General features: G+C 42.0%; 1 protein-coding gene across 1 annotated transcript in view; it reads left to right on the top strand.

The window, feature by feature from the left end:
- LOC119228321 (inactive dipeptidyl peptidase 10-like) overlaps positions 1-23,593 on the top strand; it is a 94,542-nt gene that overhangs the window by 48,698 nt on the left and 22,251 nt on the right. The window contains exons 2-9 of the mRNA XM_037487686.2: positions 2,861-2,981; positions 3,211-3,306; positions 6,570-6,664; positions 7,065-7,139; positions 20,950-21,002; positions 21,180-21,261; positions 21,618-21,738; positions 22,770-22,924. Of these exons, the coding sequence (XP_037343583.2) occupies positions 2,861-2,981; positions 3,211-3,306; positions 6,570-6,664; positions 7,065-7,139; positions 20,950-21,002; positions 21,180-21,261; positions 21,618-21,738; positions 22,770-22,924 (798 nt within the window). The remainder of the gene's footprint in view (positions 1-2,860; positions 2,982-3,210; positions 3,307-6,569; positions 6,665-7,064; positions 7,140-20,949; positions 21,003-21,179; positions 21,262-21,617; positions 21,739-22,769; positions 22,925-23,593) is intronic.

Genomic DNA, 23,593 nt, shown 5'->3' with positions numbered 1-23,593 from the left:
TTATTCAGCACAGGGCAAACAAGTGAGCATAGCATATAGCGTGTCAATCACGCCTTCCCCGGGCTCATAACCGCAAAGTAGTTTGACGCGAAACGAACTCCTCAACAACCAGGTTTACTGAATTTCATGGAAAAATCGTAGGAACATTTACCTCTGTGTGGTGTTTTCCATATAGTATTGTTTTCATCTGTCTAACCAATTTGGTGATCCTCTTGATGTTGGAAAAATAGATAATTTCAATGTCAGCCTCCCTCAAGTGGTGATGTAGATATTTTTTGGAGATTTGGTATCCAGCACTCTGGAGCTGGTTTGAGGTGACGAGGGCTAGACCTTAGTTTGGAAAAGTGAATACTTGCACTCTTTGAAACGGCCACCAGGGGCCTATAGAACAGAGGTGCCCAACACTTTTTTTCGCGGACCGGTTTCATGTTACAAAATAATTCGCTGACCGGTCTTGAACAGGTTCCACATAAACACTACGAAATAACCAGCCCACATGGGGGGTAGTTGCAGAGCGGCGTGCCAACGCTTGGGTAATGTATCAAGAGAGATAAGCGCATTTAATTGAAAGAGAATATGCTAATTTTTCAAAATGTGTCTTTCTTTCTTTAAAAAAAAAAAAAAGTCAAATAAAATGGGTTTCCTTTTCTCTGAATCCCGGGTACCCAATGGCCTGTAGACCATAACAGGCCCGATGGTTGGCAACCTCGGCTTGAGAAATCTCTTTGATTCATTCCCTCAGTAAACTTTGTAATCAAATAGTCAAATAAAGAATAAAGCACTTCAGGGCAGGGCTACCTTGTGATTGACGTGTTCCGGTCTGGGAGTGGGATGTGAATAAACGTAGGTAAACACAGATTCACCTCCGTGCTGTACTAATAACACAAATGGGGCAGTGCAAATGAGATGATTTGCCTAAATCCAGGAAGGATTGTGTTTGCTTTCCCGGGATATGTGAGACTTTCAAAAACAAGTAGCAAGCAGAAATCCTGGGTATTTCTTGCATGGTTGATTGCAAAAATTCCATGGACATAAGCCACCCGTCCCGAGCGCATTGAGCGGGAATAAAGCGAATGCAGCGAACAACCACGAATGGTCCCGCGAGTAACGCAACGCGAAAACAATCAAACACCAAGATGAGAAAAGCTCCAATTCCATAGTCAACAAAACAATGGGGAACATCAGTGTCAACATATCAATTCCCCATGAAAGTCTATTGATGCCTCTGAGACTTGTCTTTAAATTCATGCGCACTATAAATAGCTTGTTCACGCACAGCACTCTGCAGCCGTGCACTATCCCTAGTCCACTCAGCTCTAATTCTTGAAACATTCTGATGATTCTGTAGCCAAGCCTGTTTTCCTCTTGCTATCCTGGATTGGAACTTTTTATTGAAATTTAAGTATGTGTGTATTCATCCCCGAGGTTTTTGCAACTGCTAATTTTTAATAACCAACCCAACAACCGAGTTCACAGCGTCTCAAACCGGACAGAGAATCTTGAAGGTGCTTTATGCTTAATTTCACATAACATTGTCCCTGCAGCTTACTTCCTCATCATGCTCAACATCATCCTAATGATTGGTATGATGAACATGAAGACCTATTAGTATTTAAACCACCGGCTCAATTATTTAGAAAAAGGGAGGTTTACGAGGAAAAGAAAAATAGAAAGAAATCACTCTAACCTTCCTGTTGGGTCGGCACCGACCCGTTTTAGGTTTTAAATGCGTGAAAGAAACCACATACATTTGTTTATTGCATCAAGGCTTTTTGACAACTTTGAGTTTTTGTTTTATTTTTCAACAAACTGAAAGAAACTTGTTTTTCAGCAAATTGTAAAATGCTCTGTTAAAAATTATGACCTTTTACACAGTTACAAAACGGTCACTAAAACTCAATGACAGTGAGCTGTTCTCCCAATCACGTGAGCTATAGGGAATTGTCATTTGGCCTTGTTATCCAGTACACCTGCACAAAATCAAAAAAAGACGACCATGTGAGGTCAATTTAGTGTCGAGTTGGTGACTTGCACAGTGAATTGACAAAAAAAGGCCCAGAGGCTGATTTAAGACATGGGTCAAAACTGACACGTTAACATAAAATGATTTTAACAAAAAGCTGACGCAAGGAAAAAGTTCAAACCTTAAAGTATTAACTTCTGTTGTCTCATGAGTCAACTTGAATGTTATGGCACTTCCCACAACACTGTGTATGCCCTTGGGTATATAGTGTGTCCTTTTATTCAGTGTCTGATTTTTTAACCCTTTCTAAACTAGAACTTGCCAACATGACTGGTTTCTCAGTGATGTGTCCCATGGATTCATGCACAAACTCAGTCAACCACTCCACAGATTGGTAAATAGAAAACAAACATTTGCCACAATCTAATGCAAATTTGAAAACGGCAAAAATCTCCACAAGGAGACCAAATACCTAGACTCTGATATGGTAAATGTACAGCGCTTTTCTAGTCTTCTGACCACTCAAAGCACTTTAACCATTCAACCATTCACCCATTCATACACTAATGACAGGACCTACCGTAGACAGGGGCACCTGGCCATCAGTAACTAACATTCACACACTGTAGTCACAGCTAGAGGAGCAATGCTGGGGTTAAGTGTCTTTCCCAAGGACACATTGACATTTAGCCGTGCCTGGGATCAAACCGCCAACCCTCTGATTGAAGGACGACTGCGCTTTTCACTCACCCACAGATTGGCAAAATGTGTCTTGACGAAGGGCAATTCAGCAAGGTGCAGGGGGTTATTGGAAGGATCTTTGTCTTTTGTGTTATTATTTTGGCATTATTTACATGATGGATTTACACAACTCTCACAGTCTCTCTTGCTGTGTAGGACATTGGACCCGTAGGACCCATCGGAGGAGACAGAAACTGGAAGGGCATCGGCATCTCCCTGCTGGTTATTTTTTCAGTGCTGTCTCTCATTGGTCTGTCCATCGTTCTGCTGTCAAGGGGTGAGACTCTACACATCCAATGACAGTCACATTTTATGAAAAATGAATGCAGAATGAATTTGACCATAATTTATCCTTTACCATCCTAGAATTAGTATCCAGTGACAGTTTTCTCTGTGTTGTTTCTATGAAAATATAAAATCCAATCAGATTAATTTTATTTTGTTGTTGTGAGATTTTTAACTAATGACTACCAGTAACGCAAAGATGTTTTTTTTTCCTTCTGTAGCTGACGGTGGTAAACCTTATGGTTCCCAGTTGACACTGGATGACCTCTTTCAAAGAAACTTTCAAATACATGATCCTGAAGCAAAGTGGATCAGTGGTAAGTTGGATAAAAAGTTGTCATGTGTAGCTTATTTTACAATAATATTTTTGTTAGGGTCTGGCAAATATAGTGGTTGCGGTTTATGAAGTCATTAGGCAAGTATATATAAGTTTATAATGAACATACCAACTCGTAATCTTCCTCTTTTTATATTTAGCAACTGGAGAATAAAACTTGTTAGTGTGGGGTAAGCATGGCACATGAAGTAGAGAAGAGAGGGTGTTGATGGTTCCAACCCTGCTCGCTACTTGTCCAATGTCAAACTGTCCCTGAGCAAGACACCTGACCCCTAATTGCCGGTCTCCTTTACGGCAGCACACTGCTCCCAACACTAGATAAGCATTAGCCTAGACTGCATGCTAGCGTCATTAGCATGTTAGCATCAAACACCTTCTTAATATTATAACCATCACCATGTACATACAATATGTAGCCAGACCCAGACATAAATTATACAACCAGCTAGTTGACATCTGTCACACTGATAAAATATTTACCTTGACAAACTGAACTGATTTTGACTCTAACACAATATCATAACTGTGTTATTACCGCTGTGTTTCCATGCTGCGTCAGTCAACGACTGGAAACAAAACAGAGACGTTGTGGGAGTTGGTTGTTTGTGTTTCTCACAAGAATGCTCCTCCATGAGACTCATTAGAAGTGTCCCATTTGGTACATCTCTCAGTGATACATTAGGCACAACAAAGACTACGGTCCCTACCTGGTTGGAGGTTTGATTCTCTCATTAGAGTAATCGCTGTGCTCGTGGTTGTCAGTCCTTGGCAGTGAATTTAAGCCCAATGTTAAGGCGTCTCCAGCGGCTGTAAAAAAAGCTCCCTGCTGTGGCTGGAATCATCTGTTGAAATCAACTCAATGTTTATTCATTTGTTTGATGAGAGTTCCTGAGGAGGAAAACCAATATGATGAGCTAAAAGAAGCTGAGATGCTCCGTAGAGCTGAAGAATGAGTGATCCATAACACAGTAATTAGTTCCTAGATTGAACTTTACGATCAGAAATTGGAATGTATTAAACCGTTTATATTGCATGCAATCATCAGACCGAATAATAATATGGAGTATCTGGATAGATGGTGCTCAGTTGTCATGAGTAAATGGTGGCTTTGTACATTTCTGCAAACCCCAAATACGTTGGATTTAAGGTTGTTTTAGTTGAATGTGGAATTCCCCCCAGGGCACCTGTGTGCGTGCTTTATCACTTTATCAACGTTATTATTTGACCTTTTTTCTAAAGTTGTTGTCATAACCTAACCAAACCAACATTTTCATTTAACCACGGACATTGTCGATTTTGGCAGGAATGATTTGAGCCTACGGTGAAAGTCGTTTTTGTTTCACACATTGAATTCAATCCTGTGGTTTGTAGAAGCGTACAATGCGACCGGGTTGAAACGTAGGCTCCCACACAGCTCTGCTGCCTAGCCTTTGCCTGGTTGAAATCTTTGTGGAGTCACTGCTTATTGACATACATTTAGTATTGAGCAACCTTAACATTCCCTATTTCAGAAATGTGTTGAAGAGGACCGTTAAAGGTGACTATAGTAGAATGATGGATTAAATATGAAACCAGCATAAAGGATAACCATAATGCACATCTGCAATAGCCCAATAATAAACCACGTGAATTGCCCCAAATTCTCATAAAGTACAGCTTTTGCAAATGAGCTATCAACAGTGTAAGAGGCATTTGGCATCATGTGAAAACTAGAGACACTCACAACAAGGCCACTGGCTCCATAACATTTGTTCAGATGGATTTCATGACATTTCTTCAGTATTTGCAACAAACACCAGATAATGCATTTTCTAGCATAACTGAAAGAATGAACCACAAACAGCAAATGCAAGGCAATTTATTACTTAACATAAATTGTAATGTCAATCATTTCAATAAGAAAACTGCTAATTACAATGAGAGCCTGTTTCCAGGAGCCTCGCAATGTTCCACAGACATTTGGCACTCAGCCAAGAGCTCGGCCGCAATTTGAGTCTCTCACTCTTACTGTCTGTTTGGATCACGATGGTACGATTAAGTAATCCTGTCTGCAGTATGTTGACAGGGCTCGTTTCCATGACTCCGCCGTACTCAGCCAGGTTCTGAGAGATTTCTGCCCTTCAAACCCCACAGTGGTCGGCCTTTGAAACAATTTTTTTTTCCAACGTAGTGATGTAACAGATAACTGGCCCAATCAGTTACAAGAATTATAGAAACTTAGAGAGGAGCATCCATGCTGGAATAATAGATGATTGCCACAAAACCTGGATGGTCAAAACGCCTATTTCCTTCATACCACCTGCTGCATAATTCTTACAAAAAAGGGCGGTTCTTTTGATGGCTGGGCCACTTAGCTTAGGTTGCATGTCACCTTTATCCTCGGAGGTTTTAGAGATGGAACTGTTGACATATCAGGAGGACAGTATCCCCCATCTATTACACTTGCTGTGAGATGTTTTATTCCAGCATTGATTTGATGCATGCACTGCATATACATACAACATGCAAAGAGGCCTGTGGTTTGTTTCACTGCGGATAGAGTTTCTAAAAAAAGATCCCCCTCCTTGTTGAAAACCAGCAATCCATCTGTCTTATCTTGTTCATTTCGCTGTCATTATATTCTCATGTGTTTTGAGTGTTTGCTAGTCTGTAGCCCTCTTGTCTGCGATTGGTGCCCTGGAGCTTATTCATTGACATTTACATGAGCTGGGGACCCTGGAAGGATTTCAACCTGTCAGATGTGCTAATGGAATTCCGGCTTCCCCAGACTGTTGTTTTGGTTTTAGGGATTACACTCGAGTTATTCCAGGCACTTCTGCTATCGTTTCAACCGTTGGAGTTGAAGTGTAATTTCTGTGAGCCGTTGTTGGTGACAGATCCTCTGAAATGAGTCTTCATTATTGTCTTCACTGTGGTCTCCTACTCTGCTCTATCAGATTCCATTGCCCGATATTTGTGTTGCATGTTGAGGAATTATTTGGGACATTTTGAACTTGTGGACACAATGCTGTAAATAAAATTATGATATTTTACATTACATGTCATTTAGCTGACGCTTTTATCAAAAGCGAATTAAAATTATTTAAATACGCAAACCCCTTTATTTTGTCAGACAGAGATCAATTGTTTCTCTATTAAGGGCCAATCTGTCAAAAGAGTGCTGATTTAAATACCCAAATCCCTTTAAAGATATTAAATATAAAAGACAATGACATGTCATCTGTTGATGTGATTTTCCTTCAGAGGAGGAGATCATCTTTCGGAGCTGGGATGGAGACATTCTGAAACTCAGCACGCGCCGCAACGACACGGAGCTGCTGCTGAAGAACACAACATTTGTAAGTGCGACCTTTGTTTCTTAAAAGGAGAAACATATTTACAGTTCATATTAAAGGTTTGATTCACTCCTACCGAGAGTCATAAAGTTGTAGGAAGTAAAAAACAACATCAACAATAACACACCAGTATTTAAGAAAAGAACATTTTAAAGCTGTATAAAGATTTGAGTTGTTCTGCTTTTCTATTTTCTGAACATTGAGATTGTAATAATGGCAACCTGCTTTTCCCACAGCAGGAATGGTCCCTGCTCAGGTCAACTCAACGTTCTGTTTAGCCTTGTCCCACTTGTCTTGGTTTGGGAGAGGGATATTTGGGTTATAATGACAGTGATCATTTTGTGTGTTCTCGTAAGTTTTAAATGAACAGAGACATCTTATCCATCTCTTATTCTTCCCACAGTCAACTTTTAAGGCGTCAAAGTTTTCCATTTCTCAAGATCTGAACTACATTCTTCTGGCATATGATGTCAAGCAGGTGAGAACCTCTTAATATTATTCTTGCATATAGCTTTATTTAAAAGATTGTGTGAAATTATGTTGCCCACTCTGGTACACTCACTGCTGCACTGGAGAGACACAATATATATGACAAATTCCAGTTTGTGAAACTACTCTTCTGAGGGTTTCCAATGACATTGGAGAGTTACAATCAACAGTCGAGGCGGGGGATGACAAGAGCCAGTACCTGCGCCGCCTTCTGAGTGAGAAGGGGTCGTATTCTCCTGATGCGGGCGACTGCGCCTTGTTAGTACACCGCGGTCCGGATCCGGACCCAGAAGCCGTCCCATCCGGACCCGGACCAAAAGCTAAAAAAAAACAGTTGTGGTTTAAACGTGACGGTGCACTCTTCGACTGCGCAGCTTTACTCGTCTTTATGGTGGTGGCTTAAAGCACAAACCAAATGCATTTGAGTTCAACCATCCCACGCAGAAATTTGCCGGCAGCATCTTCGGTTGTGGCGAGTGAATATCTGCCAAGTTATGGGAAGTCTCGATATAACTTGGTACTGAGTTGTTAATGCTACCTATAAGCAATGCAATGATTCTGACAGTAAATCTGGGATGGCCCAATGAAATGACTGTCGTGGTACTTGACCGTACCTGCTGAAAGCCAAGATCGGCCTTCCAACGCAGTGGGATTTAGTGTGGATTTGCTTTCTATTGCCAGCCTGTCTTATAAGCAAGCTGAACCGGGCCCATGTGATTTGTGGTTGTGTTTGAGGGGTTAGTTTAAAAGTCCAGTGCAGATGTGTATGAGAACAAGGAGGAATAGGTTTCTGCAAGGAGAAGCTGGAAGAACCAGCCACTGCCAGAGTAGTGGAAGCAAAGCAAATACTGACTTTTTTGAACGATGCTGTTGTCATTATTTATTTCATATATATATATACTGTTATAAGTAACACCTGTTCAATTTCTCATTAATGCAATTATCTAATCAACCAATCACATGGCAGTTGCTTCAATGCATTTCGGGGTGTGGTCCTGGTCAAGACAAGATCTCCTGAACTCCAAACTGAATTTAAGTAATTTTGAGTGTGGCATGGTTGTTGGTGCCAGACGGGCCGGTCTGAGTATTTCACAATCTGCTCTGTTACTGGGATTTTTACGCACAACCATTTCTAGGGTTTACAAAGAATGGTGTGAAAAGGGAAAAACATCCAGTATGCGGCAGTCCTGTGGACGAAAATGCCTTGTTGAAGCTAGAGGTCAGAGGAGAATGGGCCGACTTATTCAAGCTGATAGAAGAGCAACTTTGACTGAAATAACCACTCGTTACAACCAAGGTATGCAGCAAAGCATTTGTGAAGCCAGAACACGCAAAACCTTGAGGCGGATGGGCTACAACAGCAGAAGACCCCACCGGGAACCACTCATCTCTACTATAAATAGGAGAAAGAGGCTACAAATTTGGACATTTGAAGACTGGAAAAATGTTGCTTGGTCTGATGAGTCTCGATTTCTGTTGAGACATTCAGATGGTAGAGTCAGAAATTGGCGTAAACAGAATGAGAACATGGATCCATCATGCCTTGTTACCACTGTGCAGGCTGGTGGTGGTGGTGTAATGGTGTGGGGGATGTTTACTTGGCACACTTTAGGCCCCTTAGTGCCAATTGGACATCGTTTAAATACCACGGCCTACCTGCGCATTGTTTCTGACCATGTCCATCCCTTTGTGGCCACCATGTACCCATCCTCTGATGGCTACTTCAAGCAGGATAATGCACCATGTCACAAAGCTCCAATCATTTCAAATTGGTTTCTCGAATATGACAATGAGTTCACTGTACTAAAATGGCCCCACAGTCACCAGATCACTACCCAATAGAGCATCTTTGGAGCTTCGTGCGCTGGACGTGCATCCCACAAATCTCCATCAACCACAAGATGCTATCCTATCAATATAGGCCAACATTTCTAAAGAATACTTTCAGCACCTTGTTGAATCAATGCCAAGTAGAATTAAGGCAGTTCTGAAGGCAAACACAGTATTAGTATGGTGTTCCTAATAATCCTTTAGATGAGTATATATATATATATATATATATATATATATATATATATTGCGGTAATAATCAATGTTGGACATTGATAAACGCAAATAAGTCCTTGGAGGCAAAGGACTTATTTGCTTTCATCAACTATGTCCCACATTGATTATTACCGTTTCTATTACTAGCGATTTTACCTATTGTTTTGGTACTCAAGAATTATTTTGTGCACATGTCAAAAGTACTCTCCTTCTGAAATATAACGTACGAGCGCTCTCTTTGCTTTTGACTGCTCCATTGATGGCATCAAGCAGAACAGATGGGTGGTCTCTTTATGAATCTTTAAACCGCTTTGAAGAGCTGACTATTAGCCCGTTCTTCTCATAGAGTCAACAAAACAGTGCAGCTGGGAAGAGGGAAAATATATTGTGCCTTATAAAAAGTTGAAGAGGGGGAGCACTAAACCACAACAGCCCAAATGTATGATAACACAGTTGAGAAACTTCACAAATAATAAGCACTTTAAATCAATTTAATTTTGGATTCATTTTGGATGCATTTCCACTGCAACGGGAAAAGGTTTCTGCCGATTGATTTTTACTGCGCAGCTGAAGGGTCATGGATGGGTATTGTCTTATTTAGAGCCCTGCAGCATTCCAAACAGACAAAAGATGTTGTCTCAGAAAGGAAGTGTCAATAAGCCTATCATTAAATCGTGCCTTTTGTTGCCCTGTGTTTCAGGCTCCCCTGAGTCCGGTGCTTTTCAGTACAATGTGGGAACCTTTTTTATGGTAAAACATGAAAACATGTATTGTAAAGAAGTCTGCGTGGATTTCTCTTTTATTTTATTCCCTAAGTAGACATTGTACACATGAATTCATGGTCTCAATCTCGAGTTCCAAGTCTTCAATACAGCATGATGTTCATTCATTACAACATGGTGAGGTTTAAAGCAAAGGTGAGCACATGGCGGAATTTGCTTTAGGGCAGGCTTACTGTGATTGACAGGTGGCTGCAAGTGCCGTAAACCGTGTCACTATTTTACTTCTTGGCATTGGTTTATTGGTTGTAACAAGCCAAACAGACATTATTCCTAATCCCAGATGGCGGGGGCCAACCTGGACAACTCAAGGCTTCAGCAGCGTAGCCCTATACACCCCCCCGCTGATATATGCATACACCTGTCCCAAGTTATGTTTTCTACAACAGGATGTGAAGATGGCAGTTCAGATGAGGGGGTTAGGGAACTGTTTTCCTTTTGTAATCAGCCAAAACAAGTTAGATGTGTGCCTCAGTGGTCCAGAAAAGTAGATGAATTAAAGTGAATGTTTATCCCTTCTTGGAATTCTATGGGTGCAAAAAATAAATAAATCCCACGTCAATACACTGAGGATCAAAATGGCTATAGCACCAAACAAACTGAGCTTCGTGGCCCAGCCCCTGCAGGTTGGCTCCACATTTAACATGGTGTTTACAGAGGATTGCTTGTGTGTGTCGAGGGAATGTGCTCAAATACAATAATCAGGGAGATCAGCTGGTGCTCGACAGCACTTTCCATTTCACCTTTTCAGCATTTCTATTGTGAGCAGATTCTGGTACAGAGGTGGAATAGTTTTTACCTATATAGGTTACTCAGAGATATAATTCAAATGACTGCAATGAATAGTATGAAGCAGCATTTCGATGAGGAGACAATTTCTCAATGTACAATACAAACTGGTAAATTGCTTCAATTGCAGATATCTAACTATAATGGAAGGGCAGATTAACTGCTGTAGTACCAAGGAAGTGGATAATAAAGTGCAAGCTCTTTATCATATAATGTGTAGATATAACACAAAATAGTTTCAATTTTTTATCCATGTAGGCATAAACTGGCTGTATAAAGAACTCAAAATATATTTATGTTGCTGGACTGCTGAGATACGACTTTCCCGGTGTAACGTGCATAATAAACCCACCAGTCCACACTTTGGCTGTTCTGTTCTTAGGAACCCAATGGAGCACCAGATCAGTTCTTCTGCTCCACAGATGTGGAACAAACAAAAAAAGAGGATGCTTTTTGCTGATTATTTCATAAACTGCACTGCAAGTTTCCTTACATTTTAAGCTTGTCTGTTGTTTTCATTCCAATGCTCCTAATTGTTTTAAATTGCCTTCCCTTTTTCCGTGTTTTGATTGCTTTAATTCTTGTACGTGAAGCGCTTCAAAGGGCCTTGTTGTTGTAGTTATACAGATAAACTCTCCTTGTCTTGGCTGTGAAAATGTTTAGCAGCAGCACAACAAGTTGCCCACTGGCACTGCACTAGTAGAAGTTTACAATAAAACAATGGCTCTAAACCAGTGTTATAAAAAGTCAGCTAGTCTGCACATGTGATACCTATATAAATTGAGACTATTTTCATTTATTTATTGAAACATTCAATGAAAAAAAACCCACTGTAGATGATGCCCCTTATACATTCATTCATGTCAGGGTTTGGACCCCCGTCTCTGCCTGTCCCGTCTCCAGTTCCGGTCCCACGGCGCCTGATCGTGCCCCCTCCCTCCCGTCCCTTGGTCCTCTCCTTCCCCCACCCTTGGGGGCCTTCTGGAATCTGGCCCTTAAGGGGGGGGTGGGATCAGGGGTTCCAGCCCTTGATGGGGGATTGGAGTTAGGGGTTGCGCCCTACGCCACTGTGTGCCTGTTGTCACCTGTCGCGTCATTGTCAAGTCAACTCGTCGTTGGTGCACGTCTTTCTGCTTTGTTTTATGAATTAAGAGCACCTTTTGGAAACTTTTAAGACCCTGCGTTTGAGTCCTGCCTCCGACCTGCACCAGCAGCACTGTCCCTGACAATTCAACGGTTTCAAATGTGTCTTCACTACATTGAGCAGTTTAAATAATATGTTTTTTAACTTCATGGTGGCACTAGATGAAAGTCAGGGAAGTTATTACTAATTGGCCTACATTTCATGACAATCCGTCTAAAGCCGTTGAGACATTTCACTCAAAACAACAAATGTTAACCTGGTGGTATCACGGTTTGGGGTCATGTCCTGTTATATTTTGTAGTTCCATGTCTCTTGTGTCCCTGGGGGGGACTTCACTTCCTACTTTGTACTGTCTTCCCCTGTGATTGTTTGCCATGTCCTTGATAGTTTCCACCTGTGTCCAATCACCTGCACCTCCCTTGTGTATTTAAGCCATGGCAGTCCCTTGTCGGAACATTGTCTTGGAGTCGTCTTGTCCTTGGCTTTCCTCATTGGCGGTTTTGATTCTGGACTTCTGGATTTTGGGTTTATTTTGTTTGAACTCGGCGTTTGAGTCTTGCCTCTGCCCGCACCCAGCAGTTGTGACAGGTCGCAATAAAGTACCATAAATATCTGCATAAAATGTTATTGCAGTCATCCGATAGCTGTTAGCATATTTCAAGTGTTCAGCACAGACCCGACCATGCCGTTCCTAACAAATATTTAAATGATAATCAACGCTTTGAGTGGAATGGACTTGCGTGGTGAAATATCTAACATCTGGTCATCTTCCTTAAATACAATTAGTACATTTTTCCATCTGCAATCTGTTGGAATGTAAACAGCCTCTTCAAGACCACAGAAGGTCATTTACATAAAGATGCTTTCATAGAGACAATACTTGGATAGATATTAATTGGCTGCCTCATACATCTCACGTTGAATTAGTTCAGTTTCCTGGCTGGAAAACAAATCGCTTTGGAATATTGGATACGTATGAAGCCATTATTCATACAAACGGTACGGCACACTTTATAATTTACTAACAAGAATAAACTGCTTTGCCCTATACTTACAAATCTGTAATTAATAGGTAGCGTTGTTGCTTGCAGCAGATTTAGAAAATAAAGATACGTAATGATTAGAACTAATTCAATTATGACTTATAAACCCATTAAAAAAAAGTTGGCAGTCAGTGTACACTATGAGACACCATTAGTATAAAAGCATTTAGCGGAAGCGTCATTTTGGCAAATTTGGGGAAAATATGGATTTTCTTTTGATAATAACCAATTAAATCTGTCACGACCGGACAATGGCCCTGAACCCAAGTGCACAACTCCTCAGACGATACAAAGGCCGCTAAAATGAAAATAATTCGTGGTCGAGGAAAAAAACCCTATACTAACTAAGAACAAAAAAGGAATCTAGAACATAAACACTAGGCTGAGAAAAAGTAATCAAACAAAGGTTGAGTGTGAACAGGATACAAACAAAAAACGTGCTAACACTATGGCGTTGGATTCAGGCATACACTGGACACTTGTCCCTTGGGACAAGACAAACTGGCACAGGGGTCTGTTTCAAGAAGCGGATTTAGTGGAAACGCAGGGTTTGTTAATCCTGAGATAAGGGAAACTCTGGGTTGTCTGTTTCAGAAAGAAAGGTAACTAAACCACAGGGTCAGTCGCTATGGTCACTGAGCCTGTGAACCTAACCTGGTCGGGAGAAGGTTTTCTTCAAGAAACCTTGAGTTTCTTTCACAGGCTCCTCCCTCTGACACAGCCCAGGCAATGACACAGCACGCTTTTATTTCCTCATTCATTCATACTAATCAGGCGGATTTTAGGTGAGTGGCTATAGGGTTCCCACAGCCTCTTTACGTAGCTCGAGTTCCCTGAGAGGGAACTGAAGGGAACGAGACGCTGCGTAAACGTTCTGCCATACTCCCGGCCTGCCCGTGGCACTCGATTTGGCCTTTCAGAGATGAATGGTCCTGCCCTTCGGGTCCCTTTATAGCGCCCTGGTCCGGCTTTCCCGCCTATGATGTACCAGCTCGCCATTGGTTAGATTTTACACGTGCTTCATGACGCGGTCCCGCAAGGTTGTTCCCACAGCGTCTTTACGGACCTCAAGTTCCCTGAGAGGGAACTGAGTTTAGGCTTTGACTCAGTTTGTTGAACCTCCTACTTGAAACCGACCCCTAGACAAAGGGAGACTCAGACAATAGATTCTCACAGGGGCACAGGTGGAAACAATCAGGTGCAGGGCGGTTAGACTAGCACAGGGGGAAGGAGCAAGTTGTCTGAACCAAGAGGAAAGTTAATTTTCAAAATAAAACAGGAAATCACAAAACAATTGAAATGATGTACAAAACTCTTAAAAAGATCTAAAAGATCTTTAAATTAACAGTCCAACTGAAAATTTAAGTGTTATGCTAATAATGACAAATGACACAACTGTAATTATTTTACAGTATTTTACTGTTTTCTTAAATTACATTAAAATCATGTAAAAATAATGGTCAAATGACTGGCAGCAGCGACCGCCAAACAATTAAGTAAAATTAAGGTAAAATAACTGTAATGGAACCCAGGACCTTCTTGCTGTGAGGCCCCAGTGCCGCCCCACCGCAACATATTTAAAAAAAAAATCACTATTCATCGTCAACTGTTTGTGTCCTTTGTTCTTCTAGAGCTGAGCTATGTGACGCAATAATGCAGGAGAGATAAGGGACTCTGGCCTCTGACGTGTGTGGCTAAAGATAGAAACGGGCTGTGTACACAATCTTGGGAAACTCATTAACACTGCAGTATGGAGATGGTAGTTGTACGCCAGGCTACCACCTGTGAGGGAGAGATGTATTTAAAAAGATCAGAGGGATTTGTTGTGATTACAGAGAAACGTGCCAGTAGAATTCGTCTCTACGCTAAAGGAATGCATGCGATGTGATAAGGTGAGAATCAGGGGCAGCTCTGCATAACGATCATAGTTATCAGTGCGCAATAACAAGAGAGTTGGTGAACTGGGGTCCGTTTCAAGAAGCGAGCTTAGTGGAAAGTTTGTTAACCCTGAGATAAGGGAAACTATTGGTTGTCTGTTTCAGAAAGGGAGGTAACTAAACCTCAGGGTCAGTCACTATGGTAACTGAGCCTGTGAACCTGGTCGGGAGCAGGCTTCACAGGCTCCTCCCTCTGACAGCAGCCCAGCCAATTACACAGCGCACTTTCATTTCCTCATTCATTCAATTACTCGGTATCAGACGTATATTAGCGCAGTTTTTGAACAAAATTAATCTGTTATGTTAAAGACTAAAGTGTTTTCTCAAACATGGCATGCACTATTACTTTGCAGGGTGTTAAACATCAGGAGAGAATATTGAGGCCCTGATTAAATATATTGTAATTTCCAGATAACTACATGTTTGAACAGTATTTTTTTTCTTCACAGTCCATCAAACATGTACATAACCTCACCCGTCCTCATATAACTAACGTTGCCTATCGTGGACATGCTCTCACGTCCGAGCACATTCTTTGTGTAGCATTACTTTACAACATTGGTGATGCGGAGAATATTAGTAAAGCTACTGTATGCAGAGCCGTGAGAAAAGTGTGCCTCACTCTGAAATGTTTTTTAAACCTTTTTGTTCTCTGGACACAAACCAGTGAGAGCCATTAAAGAGGAGTTCCACAGGATGCACCTGAATAAAATACATTATAGGTTCACTACCATTGTACCAGTTTTTACCAGCGCTACTCTAGTAATTAAATATGCGCATGGTGTGTATTACAAGCCGGTGTGTAGTGCAACAGTGTACAAAATTTAATTTTCTCACTGGGAATTAGTAAAATGTATGGATTATGATTTGTGTATACATTAAACATTAATTGACAACACTACACTGTAAACAGAAAAATGTAAAAAGGTCAAATGACGCAGCAACGGGTAACAGAAAAAATAAAGGTAAAATAACTTAATTCAAAATGTGCGAAAAACGATTGTTTGAAAGACGGGTTGAAAACAGTTTATCCTGCACACTTGGTCACAGGGAGGTCTGGAGTCTATAATGCTTTATAATATACATTATAGACTCCAGACCTTGTCGCGGCTTAATTGGTTGCACGTTTGCCGAGCCGGGATGAGAAGGAGGAGCTAAGTCGATTCAGGTGCACATAGCTGGGATAAGTGCACGTCCACGGCTTTCTCAAGTAGACCACGTTATCGATGACAGATTTACTGATGCAGAAACAGAGAATTAAGTTGCGCGCAGCATATTTATTACCCGCTGAGCAGCAACTGATCGTGGAAATATATGAGGAGGTGAAGCATATAATATGCAACATGCAAAAGGAATACGGCAGCTGTAATTAAACAGAGAGAAAAAGCCTGGCAGACAATCACGAATGAATTCGGAAGGATTTCAAAATATCGACTTACTAGGAAAGTTGCTGTCTGTGTTTATGTGCTAAATGCGCTGGTTTTACTGTAAAGTGTCATTGAGTAGCCTACCAAATAGTGCATTTATTTACAGATTTGTCATTTAAGAAGCGCAGTGGCATACAGACCATCTGTGGGACGGTGAGAGCATGGCTTCATGCTGGTCCGATCTGACCCCAAACACCCTCTCACGTCTGAAATTCCACCTGCAAGTGGATCACTGACTTCCTGTCCGACAGGAAGCAGCACGTGAAGCTGGGGAAACACGTCTCTGCCTCTCGGTCCATCAGCACCGGTTCCCCCCAAGGCTGCGTTCTTTCCCCTCTGCTCTGTACACCAACAACTGCACCTCCAGTCATCAGTCCGTCAAGCTCCTGAAGTTTGCTGATGACACCACCCTCAATGGACTGATCTCTGGTGGGGGCGAGTCCACCTACAGGTGGGAGTCTGACCACCTGGTGACGTGGTGCAGCCAGAACAACCTGGAGCTCAACACCCTGAAGACAGTGGAGATGGTCGTGGACTTCAGGAAGAACGCAGCCCCACCTTCCCCCCTCACCTTGTCTGACTCCCCCGTCATCACTGTGGATTCCTTCCGTTTCCTGGGCTCCATCATCACCTAGTACCTCAAGTGGGAGCTGAACATCAGCTCCATCACCAAAAAGGCTCAGAAGAGCATGTTCTTCCTGAGGCAGCTGAAGACATTCAACCTACCAAAGACGATGATGGTGCACCTCTACGCGGCCATCATCAAGTCCATCCTCTGCTCCTCCATCACCGTGTGGTACGCTGCAGCCACTGCCAAGGACAAGGGCAGACTGCAGCGTGTCATCCGCTCTGCAGAGAAGGTAATTGGCTGCAATCTGCCATCTCTCCAGGACTTGTTTGCTTCCAGGACCTTGAAGCGGGCCAAAAAGATTGTAGCTGACCCCTCTCACCCTGGACATGAACTGTTTGTGCCCCTTCCATCCGGCAGGAGGCTGACATCGATCATCAACAGAGCCCGGGCCCCCCCCTGACTGACTCTCACTGCCATGTACATTCACTTTGTCACTTTCTGTTTAGCTGGTGCACTTTATCTTTAATTTTGTCTTTATTTCTTCTTACTTACTAACCCATTGCTTTAGCGTACTCACCCATAGCATATATTTTATTATACTTTTATTTTACTTTTATCTTATTACTGCAATACGTTGTCTTGTACTGTCTTCCGTCATGCACCAACCACCAAGTCAATTTTCATGTATGTCTAACATATAATGGCAATAAACGTTTCCTGATTCCTGAAAGCACGTCTCGATATCAGTGCTTCTTTTTCCAACAAATTCAGAAATGGGCATCATGGTGCAGGAAGAAATACAGAATGACACTTATATATTGCCCTCACCACGTATACAATTGTTCACTCCTCACTGCGCAGTTTCGCCCACCAACGGACCCCGCCCCCGTCGGTCCTTCTTGCGGTCTACAAAATATATTCTGACATAAAAACAGTCCTTGAGGCAAAAAAGGTTGAGGACTACTGATCTGAACAACTGCAATAGTAGAGTTTAAAACAATACTGGTGACAGCAATAGTGACAAGTAATCCAAGTTAATAAAAATCAATCTGGACACGTCCGGACGGAATAACTCTTAAACGTGTTTGTTTGGGATCAGAGGGGCAGCTGATTTAACACATGAGACTGCAGGATTAATCTTAGCCTGGTCTGGAGCAGGCTAGCTTCAACGAATAAATTGCCATGGTTAAATGCCAGGTTTAATTCAACCTGCTTTTGTGCAGCCAAGTCCAAGCTAAATTCCTCAAGGATAACCTGAATATCCCAGCTTAATCCCTTTTCCTGGTTTAATGCAATACCTCCCCTAATTTCAAAATGCTAATACTAAACAAAACACAAAACACATCATTGATTTATTTAGATGTAATTCAGGCTCTTCTAAAGCCACCAACGTCTGTAGAGGATAAAGAGACATTGCTCTACATAGTTACTTATGATGTAAATGTTAGAGAAGTGCGGCAATCGTATTACAGTCGTTCATGGTAATAATGATAAACTACGGTACATTCTGTGGTAATCCTCAATATGCAGCATTAACATGACAAAGGGTATTATCAGAGTTTAACAATAATATGGAGGTTTTTTACTAATTTTTACATTGATTTGCTTCCGTCAACCATCTAGATACAACTCATTGTATCAATCAAGGAATTCACCTTCCATCTGCCTCCTCTGTAGAACTTGTAGGGACATTTTGTTTCAGTGTCGGTCACATGGTTTAAAGTGTACTCCACAAGCCCTTTCACACCTTGGTGTCTGTTAGAAAAGAGAGCGGCAGCTGTGACTTTGTTCTGCTGCAGGAACTGCACGTGTCATTTATCGCTCCAGAAACAGGTCCCTGGGTCTAATGCTGGTGAAATTGCTTCCCCCCCTCACCCTCCCCGCTCTTTCGTGTACGTGCATCTCGATTGGCCGCAGGAATAATCTTGGTGTCGGCGAACTGAACAGGCTTGATAATGAGCTCGCTGTGCTCGATGGGATGGAGACGGTAGAAGCTTTTACAGTGGCGCCTCCTCCTGAGATGGACGGAGCAGGTGTGTTCATCATCGTAGTGACAGCCTAAATCTATGGAGAGAAATGGACCGCTGCTGCAACAGTGTCTCCAGTTGTCTTATGAATTCATCATAATCAAGCAAGGCTCCCCGCTACACTGTGCTGCTGGAGAATATAAAGATCACAAGAGCGTCTTTTGTTAGTGATGTTTTAATGCATGTTGGTGCAGATATTGTACTTGAATAAACCAAGACCTTATCCTCCAGCACCTGCAAAAACATTGGGAAGACTCATCAGAACTACCTACAGACAGATCTGCATTGTGATTCGTTCTGGAAAAAAAAGAGTGGTGGACTTCATTAGCGAGGGCCGCTCCACAGCAGCTGTCCATGGTTAATGAAATGAAGAGGGTACTGCAGGATGTGAAGGGCAGATGATCTTTCAGGGCGTTCTGGGATGGATGTATGAGGGTCAAGGTTGAAGGGACTGGCATCGACGTGCATTATGGGTAATCGTAGGCGGGTAATTCTAAGTCCATGTGTGAATAAACCTAGAATCGAAGACGGTAGAATCGAATACATCACAAAATAAAAGTTGCCGTATTTTGAACTTGGCCCATGCTCTCTTTTTCTACATTTACCTTGAGTCTGAGTTGAGGTCAATCGCTGAGCAAGCCTTCTGACCTTCTTATCCTGTTTCTATCATCCGCCATGATGCAGCCCCCCCCGCACTCCCCTCTCAAGCACAGAACACCAAAGAGGACGCCAGCCAAGATTCTCTCATGAAAAAGAGTGAGAAGTAGTAATTTTTCTGTGTAATTCAATAGCAGTGATCCCTGCTGGCCATTAGATAGAATGCAGCTTCTAGGGCTTTACCTCTATTTTTACAAAAAGAAGGAATTCCAAAAGGAGAAGTCTTGCCTCCCTGATATCACAGCAGGAGTTGCTGTGTGTTTAATATCTTCTGTGTGCCCTTTTGTCAAACATAACACACTGCTCTTCTGTCTGCATTTAATGAGCTGATTCCAAATGTCAGTGCACCGCTCCAAAGTCTGCACAATCTAAAACCAACGTCCATGCACTCCATCGCACATTTGAACGTTGGACACCATTTCACAATCTTGGCCTTCCAACAATGAAAAGCTTTTTGTTTCCATCACCGATTCTCAGCGCGGACAATGTGAGCAGCGTGAGAAGAACGCATCCACCTGCAGCATCTCGATCCGAATGAGGCAAGCGCCAGCCATGTGGTGATAATGGGAACAGTTTACCAGAGGCGCACAGAGTGAAACACGTTGCTGCGTCTCTAAACATCCACCTGCCTGCTGACAGCCTCATGGAGAAGTCCTCACGGCGAAGTCCCCCACCAGGGCCGTGTGCTCTGTCATGTGCATGTCGGCTTTTTTCAGGAAGAAGTGTATTGAAAAAAAATTGCTTTTTGTTAGTGTCTATTGAAAAGGAAGGGGTCCAAATTGTATAGGCCAGGTAGTAGGCGGTAGATGTCCAAGACGGATTCTAGGATGTCAGGGGTAATGAACAAACGTTATGTTCTCTGGCCATGTCATCACACACACAGGGGAGAGCAACTGAATGTATAAGATGGTTGTGTATGTATATGAAACGGAATCTAACAAGTAATATGTATGTGAATTCACAGGCCATTGCCATAGAACCATCTGGTGTGAAGTGATGAATTTATTTACTCTAAACAAACAAACAAAAAAATCTCCCATTCAGTTCTTCTTCAATTTCTTGACAGCTTCTACTAAATGTATGCTGGTAAAAAAAATTTGAAATGTTTATATATAGGGAGAAGTCGCATACATATTGTTACAACTATCAAATTAAATGCCAAGAGCATCACCCTGAAAAAGTAAAAAGAACAAAAAGCCTGCTGAGGAAAATCTGATTTTCTCAGAACGTTTTGAGGTTTTTTTCGTTTATTTTGACTTATTTTGAGTAATCTACTTTATTAGTATTACTTTATAAGTACTGCCTCCCATTAATCTGGTAGGAACAAAGCTAATATCATAGGAATAGTAAAAATGTTTATTTTTGTGATTGGGTTTTAGATCTTCCAGCACTCTTTCTTGGCCTCCTACCTGATCTACAACCTGTATACAAGGTGAGCAAACCAACACAGAGCTAACGCTAATGAACCAACAACATTAAAAAGTACGGTCAACATGAATTACATTTGATTTACACATTAAGTTTTAGGAGATCAATCAGGAGTCAAGGAAAATGGACATAGTGTTAAATTCACGACATCATTGACATGTTTGATCCGTTCCTTCACCAGAGAGGTGCGGGAGCTGAACCCTCCAGAAGTGTCGGATTCAGTCCTCCAGTTTGCCTCGTGGGGCATTCATGGTCAGCAGCTGGTGAGTTTACACTCACTCCACCACCACTCAATTAATCACACAGCAGAGGGTCATTGAAGACATGTCATAGGAATTAGGTATTTGTAATTAACTTCATTATTTGATTACGCAACAGAGGAACTTCAATCTTAACGCTTACTGACTTAGTATTTCCGTGAATGTGTGTTTTTTTCCTGACTCACAATCCTCCTGGTCTCCACAAGTATAATGTGTATATAATGTGTATTCACATATCTTCAGGTTTTGTCCCATCTGTCATTTTTTTTGTACTACAGGCTGTCTGTATACATCATTTACACTATGATGCAATACTTAATGCGCTTTATGTTAAAAATATGGTTCTCTTTATTTCATAGATATATATATTTGAAAACAACATTTACTACCAAGCGAATGTTCAGAGCAGCTCGTGGAGGCTCACGTCTTCCGGTCAGGAGGGCATTATCTTCAATGGCATCACAGACTGGCTGTATGAGGGTAAGAGACAGAGCCCTGTGTCGGAGGGGACAGGTGGAAGAATGCAGATGCTACCTACAGAATCTGGGGCTATGGACAGTATAGGAAAATAACAATGATGATTTATGGAAGTGTGTGCACAGCGTTTGGCAATGGCCCAAGCTAAGCGACGGCATGAACCAGCAAAGAATATGAATATGACCCAAACAAAGTTACTCTGCAGACTTAATTGAGCTCCAAACAGTGCAAAAGGTTTTCCATGAGTTTAATAGCCTGGAGCTGTAGACCCCGAAGGTTAAATAAGGACTCTCACACGTGTTGATTGGAGACGGTTTTGATGCTGCCTGACCTCTGAAGAACTGAAGTCGGCTGTTGCAATATTGATCGAGAAAACAAACATTTGCCACAATCTAATGCAAATTTGAAAACGGCAAAAATCTCCACAAGGAGACCAAATACCTAGACTCTGATATGGTAAATGTACAGCGCTTTTCTAGTCTTCTGACCACTCAAAGCACTTTAACACTACATCATTAACCCATTCACATGCATTCATACACTGATGTCAGGACCTACTATACACAGTGGCACCTGCCCATCAGTAACTACCATTCACACACTGTAGTCACAGCTACACAAGCAATGCTTGGGTTAAGTGTGTCAAAGACACATTGACATGCAGGTTAGCCGGGCCTGGGACCAAATCGCCAACCCTTTAATTGGAAGATAACTGCGCTCCCCACTCACCCACAGTTGGCCATACCCCAATGCAACGGTAAAGCTGTTTAATTGTTGACATGAGTCTGGCTGACTGGTTCGAGTCACTTAGTGGTTTGTCTGATGTATAAAAGAAAAGAGTCTTACATGTCTTGTTGATCTGGAATATGTGCTACTGTAAGAACAACGCTGATAGTTCAAATGTTATATATCCAGATATATAACAAGCTGAGAATAAGAACAGGAGCATATCCTAACTTTTGCAATCAGTGACCAACTGTACTGAGCCCGTCTTCCGGCTCAGATGGTCAACTTGTCTTCTCCGGGTGTTTCAGAGGAGGTGTTGCACACACAGGTGGCCCACTGGTGGTCACCTGACAGTTCCAGACTGGCCTACCTGAGCATCAACGACTCCCTGGTTCCCAACATGCTCCTGCCCCGGCTCACAGGCGCTCTCTACCCCAGGGGGAAGGAGTACCCTTACCCAAAGGTAAAACTCCCTTTGCCAGCTGTAAACTAATTTACAGCTGGCATTCAAATGAACACAATGGAACTGGTTTATAACATTGCTGTTCTGATTTTGGTTGTTAAATTTGTGCACATTATTCCAGTTAGTAGTTCACTGTTTTAAAGGGCAGCACTATATTCTCTGGTGGTCAAATCGGGGGCCCCCTGCTTGTCCTTAAATCAACCAAATTAATTAAATGGCCTGAGCATTTTTTTTTTACTGAACTTTGCACTGATTTCAAACCAGATGTTTACATTTCTAACTACCGTATTTTCGCGACTATACGGCGCACTGAATTACAAGGCGCACCTTCAATAAATCACCAATTTTAGAACTATTTTTATATATAGAGCGCACCGGATCACAAGGCACATAGAAGTAACTGCAGTAAAACGTTTGACTGGGGCTGCGTTATGCATCCACTAGATCGGGCTGTGCTAAATCAAACGTTATTAAGCGTTCTGAAAACTCTTCACTCCCATGGAAACGTTGTTCAAACGTTAATGTGGATATTAACAATATCTCTGAACCTCCAACTTTCGTTCTTGATTAATGAAAACATTCTTGGCAAATGCTTTGGTGCATCTTGCACCGAGAGGCAGCGCTGGAACAGACGGTGGCGCCTCGCGGCGGACCGTCAGCGCAATCCCG

The sequence above is a fragment of the Pungitius pungitius genome, chromosome 10 (assembly GCF_949316345.1).
Source record: "Pungitius pungitius chromosome 10, fPunPun2.1, whole genome shotgun sequence".
NCBI classification, from domain to species: domain Eukaryota; kingdom Metazoa; phylum Chordata; class Actinopteri; order Perciformes; family Gasterosteidae; genus Pungitius; species Pungitius pungitius.
This window is presented reverse-complemented; position numbering and strand designations above follow the sequence as displayed.